The sequence below is a fragment of the Balaenoptera musculus genome, chromosome 4, assembly GCF_009873245.2.
Source record: "Balaenoptera musculus isolate JJ_BM4_2016_0621 chromosome 4, mBalMus1.pri.v3, whole genome shotgun sequence".
Taxonomy (NCBI): domain Eukaryota; kingdom Metazoa; phylum Chordata; class Mammalia; order Artiodactyla; family Balaenopteridae; genus Balaenoptera; species Balaenoptera musculus.
In genome coordinates, this window is record NC_045788.1 from 113,909,785 (window position 1) to 113,935,334 (window position 25,550).

The following is a 25,550-nucleotide window of genomic DNA, read 5'->3' on the forward strand; positions in this document are numbered from 1 at the left end:
CTTGTTTAGCATGGTATCAGGACCTTACTCTAAATAATATCATTCAATAGAATCCTATTACATAATATTTCGGAAAAATTGTCCAAATATAGAAAGTCACATCACCAGACTCCTAATGTTATGAACAATCACCAAAATTATTTGCATTTTTGTTGAATTCATCTTTTGGTGTCCACACCATGGGGCTGACTTTCTTATATGATCTTTTTATTGTAAAGTTCTCTTGACTCTTAAGTAGGGTTCAAGGCAGATCAAACTCATCTGCTCCTTAATAATTCGTATTTAGTAAAATGGTACTATTTTTCCCTGAATACATCCTTGTACAATTAGTGCATAAAGGGTGATGGTGAATTTTACCCCCTCCCGCAAATCATGATTTCATTAGGATAAACTGTTATTGTTATTTGAAAGATAAATGTCTGACAGTGAGTTGTGATCCAGGTACTTCTTCATGGTTGTTAGGAACACAGGTCATATGCTGGTGACAAACAAATATTTCTCCTTACTGTGACGAGACCAACCTGAGAGACTGCCACTCCTCTCTGAGCTGTTGTGAGAGCTGGTGGTGCTGAAATCCTGTGACTGGTTGTGTGGCATTCTATTAGACAATCCCTCAGCCAATCGGTAGTCAGGGATGTAAAGTAAGGCTAAGGGTTAAAGGGCAGAGGTCATAGTGGCATCATGTGATTAGTTCACAGCACAAGCCCATGCAGAACATGCAGTTAGCAACTCAGAAGCAGATGTCATAGGACAGTGGAGGCATGTTTTGTCTATCCTGCCTAATGGAAGTCGAGATGGACTATTGATCACTATTGAAAAAAGAGCTAAAAGGATGACACTGATTGGTGTTGGTGTGTGGTGATAGTGACGACGGTGGTGGTGGTGGGGATTGTGGAAGGTACTGAATACATGCCGTTATACTTTTTAGTTTAGGTAGTGAACCTGGTGATGAATCACTAAACTGAACAACAAATACTAATTTCTATCTCATGCAAAAATGACATGAAAATAACTCTTCAGGAAGTAAGGACTTGACATACCATTGTTACCTTTGTTCTGATCAGGTAGAGAATAACCAAATCCCATCAGATCTGTTTTTTGCTGAATTGGGCTTTTCCACTGTGGATCAGGCAGATCGACAGCCAGTTCATGTATGCTGTTGGAATGCAATATCTGTGTAGTGGCATATGGAGTAGCCTGTGTTATTTGGCTGGAACTGTTGTAAGTGGTTTTGGTCGTGAAGTCAATGCTGCTATAAATGGCTCCATCTGAGAGCATTGTTGCCGTTTTATCCCCTTGGCCTGGAACTGGTGGCAGCACATCTGTGGTGAACATAGGGAAATGAAACAATTTAATGATGCACAGGAAGCCCAAAACCATCAGGACTGAAGATGAAAAATAAATGTGTCATGCCACACGTTTGCATTTCAGCTGAGATGGGCTTCGTGAGCCAATGAAGGGTAGATGATATACAACCATCACCAAGCTATCAGCCTTGTGACAGGCAGGCCTACGGCTTGTCCTTCATGTCTCACTGGTTAACACACCCCTTCCCCCATTTTCTTCAACCATGAATGAGAAGTTTGGTATATTTCACTATTAAAAAATGCTTTCAGTTGCTCATTCTGTTTTAGACTCTATGAAATTGTTAGCTCTTTACTGAAGCAATGACAAAAGTGAATCTACAAATCATGGATAAAAGCATCTTTTTCCACTTTATCCCAAGAGACATGGAACATAACTGCTAAATAGATGCAAACATGTCCAAAATTACACTCTCCAAACTATGAGGCACTTTCTTCTGAAGTTTCAACTTGCTGTTTATCTGGGTTGATTTCACAGCTCCAGAAATGGAGTGTAACTAATGGTGGCAATTTTTTTTTTCTTGGGTAACAAAGGAACATTTTCATGAATAAGTCATTTTCACAATACAGCAGGATTTAACTATAGAAAAAGCAATGAGTGATCAGCGAGTTTAGTTTATGCTACCAAATCTTAGAAGTGGAGAATTATAGTTTCAAGTTGTAACACAGCAAGTATAAAATTAAACTTTAGGAACAACACTGAATATCAATCAGTCCATTTATCACTTTGGTGTGCTAAATTATCTTTACATGATGCTTTTTATTTCAGAACTGCCACCTCTCTCCTGAGCACTTACTTTCCTTCCCAGAAGAAAGATACTAGTATCTAAAAAAAAAGAAAAAAACCCCCAAAACACACACACACTATACTATTTTTAATCATATAGAGTTAAAAGTGAATATAATTATATTATTCTCCTTAATAATGTATGTTCTGAAAGTCACATTTCATAGGACATGAGGTCATCAACCCACTTCATCTCTTCATTATGGGAAATTTTCAACTAGTTATAGTACTGTAATAATAAACCAGGTTGTCTCAGTACCCAAACCAGTTTATCATCACAAGGAGAAAGCTGAAATAGTCAAAATATCCTGAAACTTTTAGATGAGATGATACCCAACAGTACTTGAAATAAGGATTCTTGTAAAATATTAATTTTGCTTTTACATTTTACAAAAGCTTAAAATGATCTTCTTTAGCAACAGTAACAAGACATTTATAATGTATTTTATGCCCTGTATAATTTAGGTCTCTCTGAGGGTTTTGATGTCTGGAATTCCAACTTGTTTTATAATTAAGTATATATGTACTTTATTAAATGACTATTTTAAATACATATCAGTGAGATTGTTAAACATGTTCACATTTGTAATATTTCACCAAGTTGTATAAGCAAGTAAATTGTTCTTGGATTCAGAATTTTGTAACTACTTTCTTGCCCTTCTTGTTTTTAGCTATAAACTAATTAGAAAATTTGATGACAAAGAAACATATTTCATTCTAAAGCATTAGGTCAGTATCATTTTATTATCAAAAACTTTTGATATTTAATAATATATCAAGATTGTGAAGGTAGATCCTTCACTCTAGGGAAGTTTTTAGGGTTTTGTTTCTACTTCCTCCACCATGTCTTTCACTGATGAATATTAACTGGATAGATGTCTCTCCAGCATTGATCCCAGCTTCCCAACACCGTAAATATGATGTTCTCCAAAGCTTTAGATTTATATTGTGAGCCACTGAAAGTTTTTGAAACGGTTGTGTTTAAATGTTTAAAAATGGAAAAAAAAATAGTCCGAGAATCTAATCCTTCATAATGTTATTCTGCACCGAACAAAGCTACGGTTCTAGAAATAGAATCTCTCTCTGCTTATGAATTATAGAAACATTTCCCTCCAGGTGGATTTACTCATGATTTCATTCTGCAGTCTTTCAGCACCTTGGTTACACATGCATTTATTTCTTTTTGCCTGGAATAATTACTTGTATGAATGACTGTCCCCTTCACTGTATCTTAAGTTACTTGAGGACAGGAGTATCTGGGATTTATGTCTCTAATTCCATAATTCCTCACCTAGCATTCTGCAAAGAGTAAGCACTTACTGAAGAGTTAAATGAATTTTTACAGTTTGTATTGTCAAAATGCAGACATGTGATAATTAGTAACTTTATTATTCAAAATACTATTTTCATTACATTTAAACATGTATTGGTATAACATTCTTTTTTTATTGTTATAAAAGTTGACATATTTGGTGTCAGAAGCCAGATTTTTAATGTTTATTTATTTATTTGGCTGTGCCAGGTCTTAGTTGTGGCACGCGGGACCTTCGTTGCAGCACGCGGGATCTTTTTCTTTAGTTGCGGCATGAGAACTCTTAGTTGTGGCATGTGGGATCTAGTTCCCTGACCAGGGATCAAACTCGGGCCCCCTGCATTGGGAGCACAGAGTCTTAGCCACTGGACCACCAGGGAAGTCCCAGTATAACATTCTCAAAGGAAAAAATGTCAGTATCCGTGATTATTCTTCTAAGTGAACGTGGTAATACAATCATACATGTGAATCCCCTTAACTGCAGAACAGCGTAAGTAAAAGAACCTAGGCTTTAAAATCTGTTAGATCTGGATTCTATACATACATCTCAAATTTTTCATCTTGATAAACCTTAGTTTCTTGACCTCTAAGATGGAAATATAATTATCTATGTCTTACATTTATTGTGCAAAGGAAATAAAATTTGCAAAAAATCCTATCTTTGGTACATAGTAAACGCTTAAAATGCTTATCACACTGAAAAGAGATACAGTAAACCCTGCAAAAACTTTGTCTTGGCCTTGATAGCTACCTGTGAAATATTTTCATGTCATGAAAATGAAGTGGAAATGGAAGAAAACCTTGAAAATCTTCAAATGTGCCCTTTGGCTAAATTAGACTGAGACATTTTAGATGTTGATGTAGTCTGCTAGAAACTGAAAAAAACAAAACCAAAACCAAAACACTTTCTCCATCTTCGCGCATTTAATTCTTGATATGTGGATAGAATGGCGTGTTATTCCAATGCAAGTACAAGAAAGACAGGCAGCTATTCCTTGATTGATAAAAGCTTTGGGACCAGAATTTCAAAGTCAGTGGGTAGGGCAGGGCAGTGTTTTGCTTTCTTGGTGAGGAGATGCTTGGGCATAGAACTACCCAATGTAAAGTAGTAGCCTATAATTGCAGGGCTCAGAGTTTGGACACCTAGGGGAGGCAGCCACTATCAGAGGGTCTGGTCAACTGAGAATCTAAACGGGGAGTACTGGATTACAGAGGGTAAGCAAGACTCTGAGGAATCATACAATTTACTTTCTATTCTACCATTTACTCCCCAATCATGCCTGTTGCCCACTGATTGTATGTCAAGCTTTGTGCTAAACCTGTATATTTAGTCATCCATTTAATTCTCATTACACACCTATAAAGTAGGGCTGGTTATTTTCTACATTTTATTTGGAGAATGGGAGGGAGATCCCTCTTTTTCAGTTGGTATTGACACAATGCAGAGTTGTGCAATTAGTAATTTTATTATTTGAAACAATATTTTAATTATATTCAAACTTGCATTGATATTACATTTGTAAAGAGAAAATGCCAATATCCATGACTATTCTTCTAAGTCAATATGTTTATACACTCATACATGTGAAATCCATCACTGAGGCTTATAATGGACTCAGAATAGTTTAGCTCAGTCCTGGGTCTCCTACATTAATTCTAACCTAGAAGTGTAGAAATCCTCCAGTGGATTCACATGAACTTTCTTAGATTACAGCACTATTCTCCTAAATAATCACCCAAATTTTCCACACTATCTCGAGTCTCCACCCAGCAGCAGGATGGATGATTTAAAACAGTACTCGCATTCTAGCATTCTCCTCTAAAAGTCCATCAATGGCTTCTGAACATCCCCTTTGGGCAAAGTTTAAAGTCTTTGTGTGGCTCAGAAGGCCCTCTGTTACCTGTCCTTCTATATTTCTTACCACTTTTTCTGCCTTGCAATCTATACTCAAGTCATTAGGAAATTCATTCGCTTCTTAAATAGGTCAATGTTTCTCTTACTTTCTGGGCCTTAAAACACAGTAGGTTTCTTCTCTACACACTTTCGACTCCCCACCTTTCCTTCATATATCAGCTTAAATAATACTCCATTCATAGAACTTCCCTACTCCCGGGGGGCAGCTCTTTCATCTGGGGTACTGGCAAGGCAGCTCCGATCCATGTACTGTCTGTACAATCCCCTGCCAATGAAAAACTCAAGTATCGGCTGAACTGAACAATGGGGCCTGAGACTTCTCTAGTCCCATCTTTCTCTAAACCCATTGCTCTCCTAGTGACTGGATGAAAAGATGGAGAGGGGAAGGTGGTCATTATTTATAGTAGGTCCAATTCTGTCTCCTTATAAAGACCTATGGGGAGGACCCTGGTACCAAATTTTGAAGACCTTAGCATGTCAGCCACTTAGCGTTTTTTGTCTTTTATTTAGGGTACCAATTATCAGTTGTAGAACTACAGAAAAGCTCCCTGTCAACATGTTGTTATACTTATTTAAGTGTCTATTCCTTATATGATATTATATTTTTACTGTCTGCCATAGTGCCAGATACACAGGACATGCTCAATAAATATATATTGAATGAGAATCAGAGAAGTGAAATGACTAGTTCGAAATCATAAGCCCTGTTTGGCAGCATGGTTCCTGATTTTAGTAATCTTGTACTAATAGTCCCAAAACCAAATGTATTATGAATACTTATCTTCTTGGTTAGTGATGACGTCCTTAAAAGCTTAGTTTTACTCAAGATAATAGATACAACAGTTTTATAATAAAATATTTAGTAAATGTACAGCATTATATGTACATGTGCGTCACTAAATTTAATTATGGAAGAAAATACTTTTTAGTATGTCTTTTTCAAAACATCTAGGAAAGCCAAGAAAACAAATAAGTGAAAAAATTTTGAAAAACATAACTCACCTCCACGCCCAAAATTCGCAATCTCATTTGGGCCACTACTGCTGTTGTTTACTGGCAAGCTCGTGGCTGGCCATGAATCAGCAAGCCACGGATAACTGGGATCACCAGCATTTAGAAGACCTGGGCGGCTAAAACGGTAATTAAAAGGAAATCAATCCATGGAACTCAATGAGAGATTTGGACATCTGTCTCATGAACTAAAATGGATTAAAGAATTTAAGATTTTAATTCACTTTCAAATTAAAATCTGTAGGCTCTCAAGAATTAAGGAACTTTAGCAGTTCACTAAGGCTATATATAGATCAACCCTGTCAGTGGAAGCCGAAGAGTGCTGCCTGGGATTCTGCTGATATCCAAATGAATTCAGTCATCTTCCCTGAAAATGGTGGGAAACTGGTAACACAGCAGCATCCCGAAACAAGGTCTGATGATAAACTGGCACCTCAAGGGAACAATTGCTCAGAATGATTGCTCAGTATCAGCCATTTCCAGGACTTTGGACTATTGCTTCCTTAATTCCTGCAGCTCCCATATTTATCTGTCCCCTATAGGCTATAACCCCTGATATGGGCCCTCATGCTTGATTAGAGGCAAGGAACTTAAGGGAAATTAATGAACAGTATTTATACTGTTCCATCCATAGCACATTTTCAGGTTTTCTAAATTTAAAATATTAGGAGAATATTAAAGGTTTTTTTAAAGTAATAAAAGATCCACTGTGGTCTGATCCAGCATGTGTATATAATCTATGAAGAAAACTTCCTTCATATCCTATTTAATAAAGAATGCCCATCTTTAATATAAAAGATGGGATTCTGATCACTTTCCAGATTATTAGCATATTTACAAAGATACAGCAACATCTATAGTCATTGTACTTTTTTTTCTGATAGACCCTTTGTGATACAATCCCTAAGAGAAACATGTGTTTCTATGGAAACTGCAATAAGAAGATCCAACTGCTTTCTTGCTACATCCACTAGCTCTCATTAGACCTAATCTCTTTTTGCTAAAATATTGATTAAATGGGAGATTGGAAGTTATTACCAGAGCCTAATTACAATCTCCATATCGGCAAAGGGAAAATAGATGAGGATATATGGGTTTCTTATCAACTTTTATCAATTTCAATTGAGTATCCAAAGTTGTGGAATCCAGTCTGATCAATCTACAGCCTATTCATCATCCATGAATCATTTACTTTGTGATCGATTATGTGTAATTGTTCACTCACGGCAATTTAGTGAGAACCAATAAGGAGTCTTAAACAACAGCAACTTCATTTGCTAATGTCTAATTAATGCAATAAACATCCTGCTAACAAATGAACACATTCCTTGTGATATTTACTACTAATTTCTTCAGGGGCCTCTGGGAGATATGAAACATCTGGACTTGATTCTTCTAAAGTGCACAACAGATAGGTCATTAAACCTTGTGGTAAGCTGTTTAATTCCTCCTAGAATTCTCAGACTTATAAGTGATTGTTTATTACAATAATAGCCTCTTACTATAGAGTTTCCTCAGTCCTGATTAAGAATAATAATTTTAAAAATCTCCTCAGTATACCTTCCATTGCTCATTAGTCCTCCATCTCCTCTTTGAAATGTAACTGTAAAAAAAAAAGAAACATACACAAGTAGTCAATATTAATTATGATTAATAACAACTACATATTGGCCCTTAGTTTAGAGCTGAAACCTCTGGGAATTTTAACAAAATATAATTAACATAATTGTACAGAAAATAAGAAGCAGTGGTTTGGCCTAAAGCAAAGCTATCATTTGCTCCATCTTTAATAAGACATTAAAAAATTCCTCAAGCCAAACATATGGTTAAGTCAAAGGGGCAATTTTTATTTGGGTGTCAATTGGTATATACATGGTATTGGAAGATCGACATGCAATAACGGGGAATTATCAAATCATGACTTTTAATGTTAACATATAGGTGTCCTAATCAGAGGGCATAATGCAAAATGCACATAGTAAAAACTGAAACAGGATAGTCCAAACAGATAATATCCTTCCAATGAAACAAGTGAAAGTACTGATTGACAACACATTCCTCCCCATCACAGGTCCTTTTAGGGACACTGAGAAGCACTATGAGTTGAAATACTATAATTACAAAGACATGAACTGTAATGAATAGAGAATACATAATGTATTGGGTGCTTTGTTTCATTAGCCAACTCTTACAAAAATGAAACTTTCAAATAATTGATACTGAATATATTCCAATTGTATGTAATGATTACAAAACTTAAGTCCTTTTTAAAGCTGTGGAACTTATTAGCAATATCAACAAGCATCCAGGAGGGCCACAGCTGAAGAATCCACTCCCTCTGGTCACTAGATTCCATTCTACAAAGCTAACAACATGAAAGTGGGTTTCAAGGATTGGCCAAAGAAGGTAAATATCAGTTTGGGTCCATCATTCCGTATCCAAAACCTTTGCAGCTAAATTTATTTAGAATTCAAAATGCTTCAGATCTGAGATAGGTAATATGATGCATACTGCAGAGAGGGTCCAAGGCAGCAAATGTATTTAAAATTATTGTTTTTGCAATGAGATGTGAATATTCATGATTAGTGGAAAAAAGTCTATAAATAACTTCATAGTATTTTGGACCAAATTTTGCCACTAAATTACTTAACTAGAAAATCATTGGGAAAAAAAAAAATTGGTGTTTAGAAGTTTATGGATTGCAAAATTGCAATTCTGACCAAAATTAGTATGGATCAGCTAAACCAATCCCTGGGGATGAAGGCAAAAATACTATTTCACAGATGTGAATCCAACATATCCTATCTTTGGAAGATACTGATTAGATTTACTGTGATTACTTGGTGAGCAAAAGTAAAAATAAAGTTCTATGAATTGATTCATATTTTTAATAAACTAAGGTCATATTGCTACTTAAAGTGCACACATAGTAAATACTTTCTCATTTGGATAATCTCTCCATCATTCACCTGTTTCTCAAGTTTGAGCTAATAAATATGATCACTCTTTAGATCTTATAACTTTCTAAATGTAGTTCCCCAATCCCTTCCCTAAGGTCATCTAAGGATATATCTCTCATGGCATCATAATTAGGCAATAAGATGGCTAAGGTTCTTTCAGGAATTCATGAAGCGGTGCTTTCAGAAACATCTTGGCACCAAAAAGTACACTGCCTTATCAAGTTTTTAGGTAACCTGTCAAGTGAATTATAAAACAATCTTGACATAACCTTTGTACCTGCCCAGGACTGGCTATGGACAGCTCCTTGGAGAAAATAAAAGAACACTGATCACTAATCTGCTTCCTGACGGACTCAAGTGTTGGGAATCAACAATCAGCAGTGTATCCACACCACACTGGGTCCCTTTAATAACTGCTTTTAACAACAACAATAAAAAATTGATCTGAAAAAATTATTGAAAAAAATGAGCACTGGTGGTATTAAATAAAGGCCTGATTAGGAGGAAAAAACACAAAATGTGAAAACAGTACAGCTAATTAGCTTTCTATTTGATGTGATTTCCTAGTTATGTGGATTTTTAATGGACTATCAAGTGATTGTTTTACTCTGGTAAAAGAGAGCTAAGATAATGCTGTGAATAACATTGTGAATATGCAAATCAGCAGGTACTGATGGGCTACACCTCCAAATGTGCTGCTTAGGAGACACATGGGGAGAAGCTGAGCACCTCTCTCTAACTTAGATGCTCTTTTTCCTCACCCAAATTTTCTGTTACTGTCAGAGCAATAAATGATATTAGAGAAAAAGAGGGCAACTGAAGCAGAAGCACGGAAATTAAGTTGTATTTAACTTCATGTACTTACCAATGGTTAATTTTTCATAAACTGTAAATTTTAAAGTATTATGATGCAGCACTGAAAATCTTATCCAAAAGATATCATTCAAATGGCTAATAAGCACATGACAAGATGCTCAACATCAGTAATCATTAGGGAAATGCAAATCAAAACTATTGGGTTAGCCAAAATTTCATTCAGAGCTTACGGAAAAACCCGAATGAAATTTTTGGCCAACCCAATACAATGCGCTGTTACTTCACACCTATTAGGTTGGCCGCTATGCAAGAAACATAAAATAAGCATTAACAACAATGTGGAGGAACTGAAACCCTTGTGCACTGTTGGTGGAAGGTAAAATGGTGCAGCCATAGTTGAAAACAGTATGTTGGTTCCTCAAAAAATTAAAAATAGAATTACCATAAGATTCATCAATTCCATTTCCAAAGGAATTGAAAGCAGGGTCTCAAAGAGCTATTTGTACATCCATGTTCATTGTAACATTATTCATAGTAGCTAAAATGTGGAAGCAAACCAAGCATCCAGTGATGGATGAATGGATAAGCAAAGTGTACATATAGACACAATGGAACATTATTCAGCCTTGAAAAGGAAGGATTTTCTGAAATATGCTAAAACTTTGGTGTACCTTGAGGACATTATGCTAAGTGAAATAAGCCAGTCACAAAAAGATAAATACTGTATGAGTCCACTTATATGAGGTACTTAGAGTAGTCAAAATCGTAGACAGAAAGTAGAATGGTGGTTGTGAGGGGCTGGGGGGAGGGGGTAATAGGGAGTTATTGTTTACTGGATATAGATTTTCAGTTTTAGAAGATGAAAAGATTTATGGATATGGATGGTGGTGATGGTTGCACATCATGAATGTATTTAATGCCACTGAATTGTACACTTAAAAATGGTCAAGATAGTAAGTTTTATGTAATGTTTATTTTACCACAATAAAAAATTGAAAAAAAAATTTATCAAGTTAATTTACAGCTGTGTTAAGAGTATGGACTCTATGGTATGGTCCATATTTACCAAATGAGAATTAAATGTTGTGAATAAAAGAATTTTAAATTTCAAAACTTTCAAGACATATCGATTTCCTATTTGTATTCCAAATCATTAAACTGTTTTCAAATGGTTCTAGACTGCTGAAAGACTGTCAAAATATTTCATAAAGACATTTATCTTTGTACCTCTGCATACCAACTATACAAAGGCAAAAATACACAGTCATTATGTAAATACATAATTGACTTAAAATGGCCCATGGATACAATTTGATATACATGAGAATCTTCAATTTTGTATGTTTCTATCAGGAGAGAAAAACAACAACAAAAAACAATACCTTTACTTAATAAGGTTGATTAGTTGTCTTTTTAAAGCAAGGTAAAGAGAGAGAACACTTTTTCGAGTATCCTTTTCTGCCCATGCTCCAAAACTTTTAGATTTGTTCCATTTTGAAAAGTAGACCAAAAATAACTGAGTTCTATTAGACCATGAGATTAAAAGCAGACTAGAAATAAGGATGAACAATTAGAACTCCTAAAATGGAAGTCATATTTGGTGTTTTGATCAGCATTTTTTGTGTGTGCAGAGAGAGAAAAACATAAAAATAAATGCCACAGCAAAGTGAAAGCTGTTTTGAGGTAGCTCTCATCTCAGAGATGTTGAACTACCTTAAAGCTGAAAGCAAGAGGTTGGGGAGGGTAGGTGGTTGGACAATCTTGCTCTAGTCACAATTTTGATAATCACAGTGTGGTAACTTTGTGCTTATCAGAATTAAATTTGAAATAAGTGTGAATCTTTACCAGGAGTTTCTGCTAGCATCTAAAATTAAGAATTTTCAAGGGAGCAACATAGAGAAGTTTTTATTGCTAAAACTGACTGACTAGTGCTAAGGTTTCCAAAAAGCTCTATAGGCACCACAATCTTAAATGTTTTAGAATTGCATTAAATATTCTGAATATATTGCAATATTTATAAAAGATATAAGGTAAAGAGATTTTGCAAGTTCATATCATACACAAAGTACCTCTACTATTATCTGACAGGATTAATCCTAATCTCACGCTTTCTAGAATTGAGGGGGAAGGGAAACAGAGCTACGTGGTAAATTGACATTTTGAGGTAAGGAAGCTTTCAGAGTGCCTATCTCTAGTAGGCCAGGCCACATTTTCCTACTCCAAATGGAAACGTTAATGTTGCCAGCCAAGCCTCACTCCCTTCCCTGATAAGCTATTTCTCAACTATGAGTGTAGATTAATCCTCTTTTAATAAGCATTAACTCAAGCCCAGATATCAGAGTATAAAAATTCCATCAAATCTTTTAGCTGTCTTAGGGTCATTTTGTCAAATAATTTCACCAACGGTTTAAAACCTATGCATGAAGTGTTTGGTATTTCATAATTTGCTCACTCATTAAATTATTTATATTTACTGAGTTTAATAAAATCTGTTCTCCTCAAAGGTAATATTCATAAAATAGAACTCACCCCTTTAAAAGTGAAAATATGTTTATTTTCATTAAAAATTTGGTGACTTAAAAACTGTGAATAGAAATACGAACAACATAAGTTTGAAAAGAATCGTGTAGCCTTCATGAAGATTATAATACAATATATAGACTCTTCATGAAGGTTGCATGGCTTTTATTCAAACTTATGTCGTTCACTTTTCTATTCACAAATACCGTTAATACATATAATCAAACATTTACTCTAGGTTCAAAATCACCTAGTATTTTCTGCCTAAATACGTTTACAATTCTATTTCACCCGGTAATTCAGGCAGTGAATTCTTTTGGCAGTCAGGAACCTCACATGCAGTGACAAGCAGACTGTTAGTGTTCAATGAAGATTAAGATAAATAACACTGCATGTTACTCTAGAAAAATATAAAATGATTTCATGTAGAATATGAGATATGAGGGTACCTTTCTCATTCCAGCTGCCCTTCTTTGAGCCACGAGCAAACCTGTCGTGCGTGCTTGTGTCTGAAGAATTTAAATAAAGAATAAATAGGAAAAAATTGAATAGGAAGTTAGTGTGTAATTTTGCCCTGGGGAAATCTCCAAGTTCTTCTGTGTAAAGAAGCAAAACACGTTCAGGCCAAATTCTCCTCTCAGATCATTTAAGTGTATAAGTTTACATTTGATTCTTGATAGTTGCTTTTACAATCTAAGGTGCTAATCCACTAGTGTTCTATGATCAATACGTTAAATCCTCTGAAACATAAGAAAAATATCAACACTGAGTAGCATGTCATTTTTTTTACCTTCCTTTTAAGCATTCAAATATAATTTTCCACATGGAGATGGAGAATCAAAGATTAGCCACAATAAAATCAGCGGGTGAGTTTTTGCCTGTACAGAGTGAGTGGAAAGTATCCTGCCGAGAGTTAGATTCTCCACTCTGCAAGTTACTTCTTCTCCCCACTAGTTAAAATCTTCCCTCTGGTGGTTAAAATCTACCTGTGATGGTTAGGAAGACTTGGAATGAAGTAGGAAAAAGCGAGTGCTGAAATCAAATTTTACCTGCTTTTCAATTCTACTTAGGATCAGTCTAGCGTTATTAAAATGCATGTTTCTTAATTTACATCAATTGCAGCAGAGTTTAAGTATAATCCAAGATCATATTTGGGGTTTGAAATAAATGAAGACATTTTTTGTTATAAATTAATTTAAATACCAATCCCAAAGTAGACTTTCATTTATTTGAAAAAAAATGTTATTGCTATCATAAATCAATAAGAAAATTTTGAAACTATATAGATATTACCATGTAGTAAAAAGTGGAAACATTAGACTTTTCGTTTTGTGAGTAAAATTACATTGCTTTAATGTTACTGGGTTTAGTTTTCATACTTGTTAAATTATAAGATTTCCAGAGAAATTTTTATGAAAACCAAAAATAAACAGAACTAGTACACATAGACAATTTTCTCTATAATTTTTATAGAACACTTCGGAGAAAAATATCCCTGTACGAAATCCCTGTGCTCTTAAAATGGATCGTTAGCTCATGCATGAAATATCAGAAATTTAAACATAGGATAAATACATACTACACTGATCATTCCTATTTAAAATCCTCATATTCTCAAGAATATAAACATTCCAGGAGGTGGAGGATAGGATATTTATGGAGGAAAATGTGTAGAGAATATCGCCAGGTCAGATATGCAATGCTAAGTACCTGTGGTTTGGATTTTCATTTGCTTCTCACCTAGAAGAGAACAGCAGTTGCTGGAAGGCAAATTACCAGCTGAAGGTGAATCCATTCTGTCAGCCATCTATCAATTAAGTATAAAGGTTCAGAAAGGCTGCTCTGTGGCTTGGCCTTATTCCAAAATATCTGAAGTGCATAGCACCTTCCGAGTTAGCAGTTCTTCTACAAGCAGATGGGTATCAATCACAATGAGAACTGGTAATAGGAAATGTACTATTCTTGTCAAGCTCAAAGACCAACAGATATTTTCAAATTAAATGCATAGGTTTTGCAAAGAACTGCTGTTTAAAAAAGAAGAAGAAAAAAGGCTATCTGACATAATTTTACTAAAAACATAAACTACTAATTACGAGACCTATGCTATTTTGAAGGAGTGAGTGAATAAAGATGTATGGAGGGTAAAAATGCAACACTCCAAACGTGGCATCTTAGAACTTTGTACTGAAGTGGCTAGCATAGTCAATCTTTTATTATTTTCACTAAAGCCAAGCAATGAGATAAACATAAAAATAGTCCTTGAATTAAATCATTCTTCCTTATTTCTCATGTGATTTATATGAGCGTGTCACAGAGACGAAATGGAACGTGGTGATTGACTAAACAGACAGGTTGACGGACAATACCTTCAGGGAACGAAAGCAGAGGACTGGACTGCAAAACAAGAAGTTACGTTAAAGTATCATTAATGTTCATGACTCTGACACGCAGCAGTTATTGCCCAGCATCCCTTTCCAGGAAGAATCCCTCACTGGTAGGGTGATAAAGCACTCAGATGGCAAAGCGTAAGGAAGCAGGCGTCAGCAACCAATGAGAAATGAGAATGGCAGAGCAATAGCAAGTCACAAAGCATGAAAGCCCCTTTTCAATGGCTACATTATACTACCTTCTTTAGTCCTGGGAATTTGTTCTAACCAGTAACTAATAAACTTTATTTTCACAAAATATAGACATGAGCCACAGTGTGATCGTCAAATGATCGTATTTAAATGCTATCGAATAACAAGAAGGACAACCAAGTGGGTGCTATTCCTTTCATTTTGAACTATTCTCAGAAGCTCAGACACCTACAAGCTACAGCAGCGGATAAACTTAATAAGAATTGAAGCCTCTGTCAAAGTCACTTAAGACATTTATGCTTCTTACTAAAGTAAAAATTAGAAATAGAAGATGAATAAAATATCTCAAAAATTTAAAAATATTTGTAGGATGATGGTAAATTAAAATTGTTCCCTTGTAAATTCTACAAAGTGTGAAATATTGTGAGACAATTTCTTTTGATGATCACTGTTAGAGAAAGTCCTTAAAATGCATTGCAATTTAAGCTGTAATTGAATATAGCTTCAGTATTGAGTTCAGTTTTCAATCACTGACTTGATAATTTTCTCTCTCTCTTCCTTGGAAGTATTTTGAAGGCCATAATTTTGGACATCCTTAAAATTCCTGTTCTTGATTCTAAGAAGAAAACATTTTTGCGAACAAGTAGAACACCAACGGTCTTCTTTTTCTTCTTCTGCTTCTTTTGCTTCTCCTTTTTCTTCCTTCTAAAATGCCTATTGGTCACTTTGAAATAGACATCCTATTTAAGTGACTAGTAAATCACTTAATTCATGCCTCATCAGTCTCAACAATCCTGGTGAGATTTTTTTTTTGCTTCGTTTCTATTTTCCATCTGAGACACAGTTTGTATTGTAATCTGTATTATGAAATACAAAAACTACATTTCAAATCTTTTCTCTTTTTTTCTGAGCATTTTAGGAATGCTCTTGCTTAAATCCACTTTTCAAACAACGGAGTCATAGCATGCAAAGTCTGTGTGTGCGCGTGTGTGTGTGTGTGGGGGGGGGTGGGTGTGTGTTGAACTAGTTGAGAAAAATGTCTGAGCACTTTATCAGTGTGCATTCTTCTTATGCTTCCTTGGAGATACAAGCAAAAAGATTGCCTTATGGTCATAATGTGATATGGTGAAGAGCAGTGCATTAAAGCATGTTGTTTGTTTAAATCAAGCCAAAAACATCCATTCATTCACTTAGTTATTCCATTCCGTTCCTTCCCTTGAATTTTGTCATATTCCTAAAGATAAGACATTTTTTTAGCTGGAAATAGCCTCTTACCGGCATAATTACTGAGTCCCTTTCTCTTCTTTCTTCGCCAATACAACCAGATGCTAAAACCCATCAGAATTACCCAGCAGGCACCACCAATACCAGCTATAAAAGCTGGCTGCTTCACAACATCAGTGATTTGCTCAGTTATGCTGTTATTGTTTTCAGTAATGACAACTTCATTCCTTCCCCCTATGGAAGAAACAATAGTGTTACTGTTAGTAAATATTAAGACAAAAAACCCCACAAAAATACATATATGGTATGCCAAAGGCACAGAAGATTAGAACATTCTTTGAAGTAGGTAATATTTGTTGTGTCCTGAGCCTGTCACAATTTATTGGTAAGCATATTTTGTAAGTTTCAGAAAAAGAATCAAATCATAAGTTTGAAATGTGATTAAGAACATTGCTCCCTTGTGTTTTGTTTTGCTGTGGACAGATTCAGAACCACTTCTTGATTTATTGCCTCATAAATAAGTACTAAAACAAGTGCTGTGAGCTGAAATAGTAGTAACCTTTCTTCATTTAGGTAAAGCATTTTGTAATATAATTCTCACTTTTTTAAAAAAGGCAACTACAACATTTAACGCCAGGTATTTGAAAATTACCTTCCCCCTATAGCACTGCCTAAATACAAATATTCAAAATATTGCTCTTAATATTCTACCAAAGGTCTTATTTTGATCAAACATACTTTAATTTTCTGGAAGGTATTAAAATTACTATATTAAACAATGACAATTATGTAAACATCTTTTCATAGAGATTAGTATCTACAGTTAAAATGTCATGAAAAGATAAAATTCCTAAATGCCCTTAAAGTATTTGAAACTAATTTGAAAATTCACTTGAAAGTTGGATACAAAACAACTTGAATATTAATTCTAAGGTCTATGTAACAAAAACATACATTTAAATCTGGACTAAGATTATTCTAGAAGTAGTCATGTTTCTGACAATTTAGCCCTCTCGGAGGTAATAAAGAAAATCTCAATCCACATTTTTAAACAGGTTTAAAACTCATGGAATCATAATATCACTGAAGAGCAAAGATTTATGTGTTTATTTAACAGATGAATGAATTCAGACACTGGATATTAAGTGATTTCTTATGTTAATATCATATCTCATTAGTAACTAATCCAATACTTAAAAAGTAAATTGTAAGCAAAATATAAATGGCAAATTTCAGCATATCACATCACAGGAATGTGTAATTCTCATTGTTTCGGTTATCATGGCACTGTAATATATTAGAAAGTTCGAGGTCTTTGAAGTTCCACATTTGAGTATCATCTCTGCCACTTACTAGCTAAGTAAGCAGTGAGCTTATGTAGGGCAGTTAATCTTCTGGAATCCCTGTTTCTGTTAGTTGGCAACAGTACTGTCTATTTCATTTAATTGGGAGGATTAATTGAGACGATGTATGTAAAGAGGTTAATAGGAACACAGTAATTATAGCCCATGTAAGGCTAAGAGTTACTTTAAGGGCCACTCAGGTAGGAATACAAGTTGTAAATTATCTAGATGTGAGAGTCCTGCAAACAATAGGTGACTTGTTTACCAAGGTTTCACCTTTCTTCCAGGGCAGAAAATTAGCCTATATTCCCCAGCCTCCCTTGTAGTTGAGTACGACAAAGTGACTGAATATTAGCCAATTGTACACAGGCAGATGCACACTACCTCCGGATCTGACCCATAAACCACTGTGACAATACGTCACACTCTCTTTCCTAGCACGTTGGATAGAAACGAGGGATCTGCGGCAGGATGCTGACCATCTAAGACAGTGGTCCCCAACCTTCTGGGCACCAGGGACCGGTTTCGTGGAAGACAATTTTTCCACGGGCGGGCGTGGAGGAGGGGAGAAGGTTCAGGCGGTAATGCGAGTGACGGGCAGATGAAGCTTGCCCGCCCACCTCTCACTTCCTGCTCTGCGGCCTGGTGCTTACCAGTCCGCGGCCCAGGGGATGGGGACCCCTGCTCTAAGAGACGTAGAGCCATTGATGGAAGGAGCCAAGTTCCGTGAAAAATTTTATGGGGTAGAAACCCCATCCCCCATTCTGCTGACTCATATTAGACTGGGCTATGAGTAAGGAAGAAACTTTTACTTTGTTAAGCCAATCAGTGTGCCCACTTGTTTGTTACAGCTGCTAGCATTTTTTATAGTCTAATATTCCATTTCTGAAACGTCTTTTGTGTTAATTTCCAGATTTAAAAACCAGCTTCACTTATGTAGTGAAGCTGGTTCATTTTCCTAATCTATCTGCTCTTAGTTACTATACCTATAAACATAGTCAAAAATGTATTTAAAATAAGCTCATATTTTCAACTTGAGACATATCAATACATATATCTGGCGATTGTGCTAAACACTAGTAGTTACTAAAAAGAAAGCACCTTATAGCACAAACAGAAAAGAAAATTCGTCCTTCATTTGTGTAAAAGATCCATAAAATGTCTTATTGAATATAGTGAAATATTTATCTATGTTACCCAAAGTGTATGAGTATTTCTTGTGCTGCTAGTATTTTTAAAACAATGTTGTCAGTTGGACTAATTAGAGCACAGACATGGGATGTGTGTGACCTGTAACACTCCATTGTTCTTTCAGACAAAAAAATATAATGAAATATAATGTCTTCCTCCCACTGGAGAGTAATGAAGAACAAAACTAATTTGTTGGACTAAGAATTAATTAGACACATCAGATTCAATTGTACCTATTACTATGAAAGTTTGCAATTGTTCCACATATTATTACCAACTATGTAAGGTAAGTGTGAAATAGGCAAATGATTAAAGAAACAATAGGTATATTACTAAGCAAGATTACTGAGAATTTTAAGTCAATGTAATTTTGTTATATGACATGCTGTTTGATGCTTATATATATAAATGTATTTGGTTGTATTTCTGTGTGTGTAATTGAAAACATATAAAATTATGGATATTTTGATGTAAAAGTCACCTTACCAGTGGAGACAGCAAATAAAAGAACAATACTACTTTTAAGTCTGTGTAAGGCTATTTATTATATTTATACAAATTTTAATTAAAGGTCCCTTAATGTAACTTTTTGGAATAAAAACTAAGCTGAGAAGGAATAGATGAAACAGTACACTGTCTGGCATAAGACAAATCTAAAATTATCAGCCATAAATTACATCAAATGCCAATACATGATTTAATTAACGCAAAGGGGAAATGAGGAAGAGCTTGAGTCACTTCAAGCGCTGCTTCCAGTACTGAATAGACAATAGGGAAAGCATAAATTGAAAGAGAAAAGGAGATTAGCCATCACTAAATCACTTTTCAACTAAGGAATAACAGTTGTGTAGATAAGGTTATCAGACAAGATGTTAAGGTAGATATGCAGGGGTAATTAAAGAAACAATTAAAGGCTTCTTCAGTACAACAGTAGATATTAAAAAGAAATAAATCTCTCGAGGACAAATAGCCTTTTCCAGGTTAAATTGTGCTTGTGTGTGTGTGTGTGTGTGTTTATTTCAAGTAGTACAATTCTATTTTCTATAATTATGTCTTGGATATTGTGTATTCTAACTACATGAAAAGGAGATAGAAATATTACTTATTAGATCATTTTTTATTTCATAGAAAAATTTGAAAAGTATGATACATAAACAAATTAAAAGGCACTCATTATCCACTTGATCACTCAGTCTTTTTAAAATAATACAAGTTAAGCAAAACTTTCCATTTGATTTAAAATAACCTTAGTTAACATTATTATTTTAAGTTACCATACAATTGTTTATTCTTAACTGTCATGACATGAACTTGGGGAAATGGTATTACCGCAATTTTTACTTGCCTCCAAATACAATAAATCCCCCAAATATTGTGAAGCAAATAGGTAGCTACTACAAACCAAAATCAAAACCAAAACAAACCAACTTTTCCATACTTGAAAATTATATTTATTACCAAAGATGACAGAAAAGAAAAAGAAAACATGAAAGGAAAATATAGATATTTGGTAATCCTACTGATCTTTGATTTAGAAAAATTACATTCAATCTTTTTCATATATATGCTAGAAGGGCAGTGAAAAAAAAAAAAAAAAGCTTTGTTTACCTATCTAGGAGCTCTCATAGAAAGCTATACCTTTCAAACATGTTTCATATTTTTTAAGTGAAAAATTACTGCCTTATTTCTAAATAACATAAATATTCTAAATATTATTTAGAAAATATGTAGAAATAAGAATAAGTTCATCTATATCTGTTAAATCCTTTTGGGTGTACCTGTATTTCTTTCTTATTCCAATTTATTTTAGAAAATCTCAGAAGGGCAAGATTATAGGTTTCCCTCAGGTTAAGAAATTAATTCAGTTTGTATGACTAATTAAGAAAGGGAAGGCAATTTAAAGAAAAGTTAATACTATAACTTTTAAAATGTTTTTAATATATAAAAGAAAGAATACTTGGAGAATCTAAAAAATTTTAACATGACAACTGAATATTAAATCTCTTCATTATACAATAAATACATTGTAAAAAGAAACAATTTCCCAGAATTTGGTAGTATGTTCTATGTGCATATTTTAGAAAATAAACAGAAAAGAATGCAAATGGCACATTGGCTTGTATGAAACTCTGTACAAGTATTTTTAAAATATATAAACTCTAGGAAGAATATTTAAAAAGATAAAGACACCGACAAACAAATAAAATCAGGGTAAACTGAAGGGATTTGCCTTTTGAAAGAATAAAACCACTCAAGAAAAAAAAAATCTGCATTTATGAGGCTTTCTACCCCCTTAGAGAGCTCAATCCATGCAGCGCTAGGGAGCTAGAACTCAAGCTGAAAATCTCAGTCTTATTTCTAGGAGGTGTCAGAAGATAGCCTTCAGAGCTGCCAGTGTGAAAAAAAATTAAGGGAGAAACCACGTGAAAGAGGGAGAGACAGGAGAGTGATGTTCTCAAATCTGTGTATAAATTTTCCCTCAGTACTAGTGTGAACCCTGAATTGTGCATGCAGAAGGATGATTTCAAGGATCTGGTGAAACTCAAAAGGTAAAAGGCTGCAAAGACTGAGCAGACTCTCTCACTACAGAGAAGATTGTGTTTGAAGTTTAAATTCCATCAAGTTAGGCAGACCAGATAAATATATTAGGCTTTTCACTGAAAGTCCACGAGCACTATGCCTTAGAAGTAAAAATTAAACTGAGATTTGCCTGAAGAATATTGTCAAAACGTAAATAGTCCATACTAACAATATGTAAAAACCAAGCCACCACAAGATCAAGATGATCAGCCAGTAACATAACTGCCTCTAAGGAAAAAAACACAACATTCTTCAGATCACAAAATTGTATAGTATGTTTTCTGCAATGTCCAGTATATAGTAAAAAATTACCAGGCATGCAAAAACAAGCACAACAATAATAACAACCACAATAGCAAAAATGAGGAAAAGATAACCCAAGATCAAGAGGAATAGTAATCAATAGAAATAGACCACGAGATGACATGGATGTTGAAATTAGGAGGAAAGGACTTTCAAGCAGCTATTACAATATGTTCATTAATTTAAAATAATAGAGTCCTAATGAATGAACACATGGGGAATTTCAGAGGGAAATGAAAAATGTAAAAGAGAACAAATGGAATTTGTATTATATAAACTGAATAATTCACTGGATACTTCCACTTCTGCCCATGAAGGAATAAAAGGAATGAGACATGCAATCCCACCATAAACAAGGAAAACCTCGGCAAAATATGTGAAACAAAAGGACAGAACTATGAGAAAAAAGGAAATAAACAAGGGGAATATCTTACGATATTCATATCTTTCTATCTGGAGACAGTTTCTAAAACGTGATGCAATGAAGGGGAGTCCAAAAATGGCTGAATAGCATTACTGAGTTAAAGAGACAGTAAAACTCAGGCAGACTCAGGGACTGAATTTAAGGAACAGACTATCAGATAAAGGTGGGTAATATAAAATATTTTTTCTTAGTTTTAATTTATTTGAAAGATAGTTGATTGTTTAGAGCAAAATCAATAATAATACTTTCGTTTGTGTATTGGTTTTTATTACATGTGCAGGAGTAAAAGGTAAAACAATAGCAAAAAGCTTGAAAGGGAGGAAAATGGAATTATATTTTCTAAGATCCATATAGCATAGGCTAATCCTAGAGTAATCATTACAAAAGTAAGTATACTTAATGATTCAACAGTGAACATAAAATATTATACAGGGAGTCATTTTATTCATCCAAAAGAAATCAGTAAATTAGGAAAATAGGAACAAAGTCAGATAAAAAAAATAAATAGCAGAAGGGTAATTCTAAGCTCCAAAACATCAATGATCACATTAAAGATAATAAACACTCCAATTAAAAGGCAAAGATTGTCATATTGTATAAAAAATAAGGCCTAACAATATGCAATTTAAATAATAGAAATGTGCATTAAATACAAAGACATAGGAGTTAAAATAAAAGGATAAAAAAAAATCACAAAACGCAAACACTTACATGGGTGTACTAACATCAGAGTAAGTTCCAAGACAAAGAATCTTACAAGGAAATAAAGTGAGGCATTTTGTAATGAAAAAGCATAAGTTCATTAAGAAGCTATAACACTCTTAAAATATACTCAGTTAAAACAGAGTAGCAAAATACATGAAACAAAAACTTATAAACAAAAAGGAGAAATATACAAATCTATAATTATAATAAATTGCCAGGCGCTTTTCTTATTAATTAAAAGAATGCATTAACAGAAAATAAGTAAGGACTTGAACAATACTACCAACTGATTTGACCTGACATTTATTGAACATTCCATTTCAAGATAGAAAAATAAAAATGAACATAGTTTTTAAATGCACAAGGCACACTCGCTAAAATGAAATTCTGGGCCATAAAATAAGTCTCCATATTTAAAAAGCTAAATTCATGTAAAATACACTCTCTGACCTCAGTGGAATTAAATTAGAAATCAGCAACAAAAAGCTATATGGCAAATACCAAAACATTTGGAAATTTAATAGCACATTTCCAAATAACTTCTGCAAAACCCAAAAATTTTTAGGGAAAGTGAAAAGTGTTTTCAACTTTATGATAAATGGAAACATAACACATCAAATTTGTAAAATTCAGCTGAAGAAGTGCTTAGAGGGAAATTTATAACTTTAAATATTCGTATTAGAAAAGAAGAGAGGTCCAAATCATTGATATAAGTTTCTATCTTAAGAAGCAACATAAAAGTAAGCAGAAGAAAAAAATATCAGAAATCGCTTAATTAGAAAACAAATACATAAAACTAACAAAGCCGGGCTTCCCTGGTGGCGCAGTGGTTGAGAATCTGCCTGCCAATGCAGGGGATACAGGTTCGAGCCCTGGTCTGCCTGGTCTGGGAAGATCCCACATGCCGCAGAGCAACTGGGCCCGTGAGCCACAACTACTGAGCCTGCGCGTCTGGAGCCTGTGCTCCGCAACAAGAGAGGCCGCGATAGTGAGAGGCCCGCGCACCGCGATGAAGAGTGGCCCCCGCTTGCCACAACTAGAGAAAGCCCTCGCACAGAAACGAAGACCCAACACAGCCATAAATAAATAAATAAATAAATAAATAAAACTAACAAAGCCAAAATTTGTATGCTGAAAGGATTAATAAAATTGATAAATCCTTATCAAGATTAAAGTTGGAGAGAGGGAAGAGAGAGAGAGGGTAGGGGGCAACGAAAAAGGAGAAGAGAGAGAGAGAGAGCATCAATCCACAGTACTTATGAATAAAAGAGATGGCATTACTACTCATCCTGCAAACATTACAATTAAAGGGATTACAAATAAGGAGATACTGCAAATAAACATGTGATAATAAATTCAACAATTGAGATGGATTAGACAAATTCATTGGTGGGCAAACACCAAAAATCCATTTACCACAACGAACAGAGAAGAAAAAAATATCTGAATAAATGTAAATTCATAACAATAAAACTAATTCACAAAGAAAACTCTAGGCACAGATATCATCATTGAATTCTAGAAGTATTTAAGGAAGAAATAGGACCAGGCCTACCAAGACTTACAGAATGTAGAAGAGGAAGGAATACTTCCCAACCCATTAAAGCTAGCCTCCCTGATTCCAAAACCTGACAAAGACATGAAAAGAAAACTACCAATCAATATCCCTCATGAACACAGATGCAAAATTCTTTACTAAATGTTAGCAAATCAGATCCAGTAGTACCTGCAAAAAGCATAATATATCCTGACCAAGTGGGATTTATCCCAAGAATGCCAGGTTTATTTACCTTTGAAACCATAGAATTTATCATATTAACACAAATAAGGAGAAAGAAAATAGATGATTATCTGAATACACTCAGAAAAAGTATTTTGCAACTATTAAAATAAGAGAGTGAAGTTAGTAAGGCCATAAGATAAAAGGGCAATACATAAAATTAAATTTATATATAACATAAAGTAGTTGAAAAAGGGAATTTTATAAATCCACTTATAATAGTGTAAAAAACATTAAATACTCAGGAAAAACTTCAACAAAACATATGTTAAGGCCATATGCTGAAAACTACAAAATATTGTTGAGAAAAATAAAGATAAATAATGGAGAGGTACATCAAGTTCCCACAGAGAAAGACTGACTATGAAAATGTTTAATCTTTCCAATTTGATGTATAGATTCACTGTATTTTTAAACATAAATATAATTTTTCCAACATAATTTTGTAGAAAAAAATTTTCCAAATTTTTTTTCCAACATAATTTTGTAGAAACTGACATGCTGATTTGAAAAGTATATGGAAAAGCAAAAGGTCTGGAATAGCCAAAAAAATTTTGGAGAAGAAAATGATGCAGTATTCACATTACCTGATTTCAGGACTTTCTATGAGCTATTAGTAATCAAGACACTGTGGTTTGGCATATGGATAGACATATAAACAAATGGAATAATACAGGGAATCCAGGAATGGATCCACGCATATATAGTTAACTGGAGAAAGGAAAGTTTTTTCAGT

The 25,550-nt window shown here is 34.3% G+C and overlaps 1 protein-coding gene across 5 annotated transcripts in view; it reads right to left on the bottom strand.

Annotated features, from left to right (window-relative positions):
• ROBO2 (roundabout guidance receptor 2) overlaps positions 1-25,550 on the bottom strand; it is a 562,867-nt gene that overhangs the window by 40,221 nt on the left and 497,096 nt on the right. For all 5 annotated transcript variants that reach the window (XM_036851501.1, XM_036851498.1, XM_036851500.1 and 2 more), the window contains exons 18-21: positions 16,540-16,722; positions 7,950-7,992; positions 6,381-6,508; positions 1,041-1,322 (exon numbers count right to left, since the gene is read on the bottom strand). In XM_036851501.1, the coding sequence (XP_036707396.1) occupies positions 1,041-1,322; positions 6,381-6,508; positions 7,950-7,992; positions 16,540-16,722 (636 nt within the window). The remainder of the gene's footprint in view (positions 1-1,040; positions 1,323-6,380; positions 6,509-7,949; positions 7,993-16,539; positions 16,723-25,550) is intronic.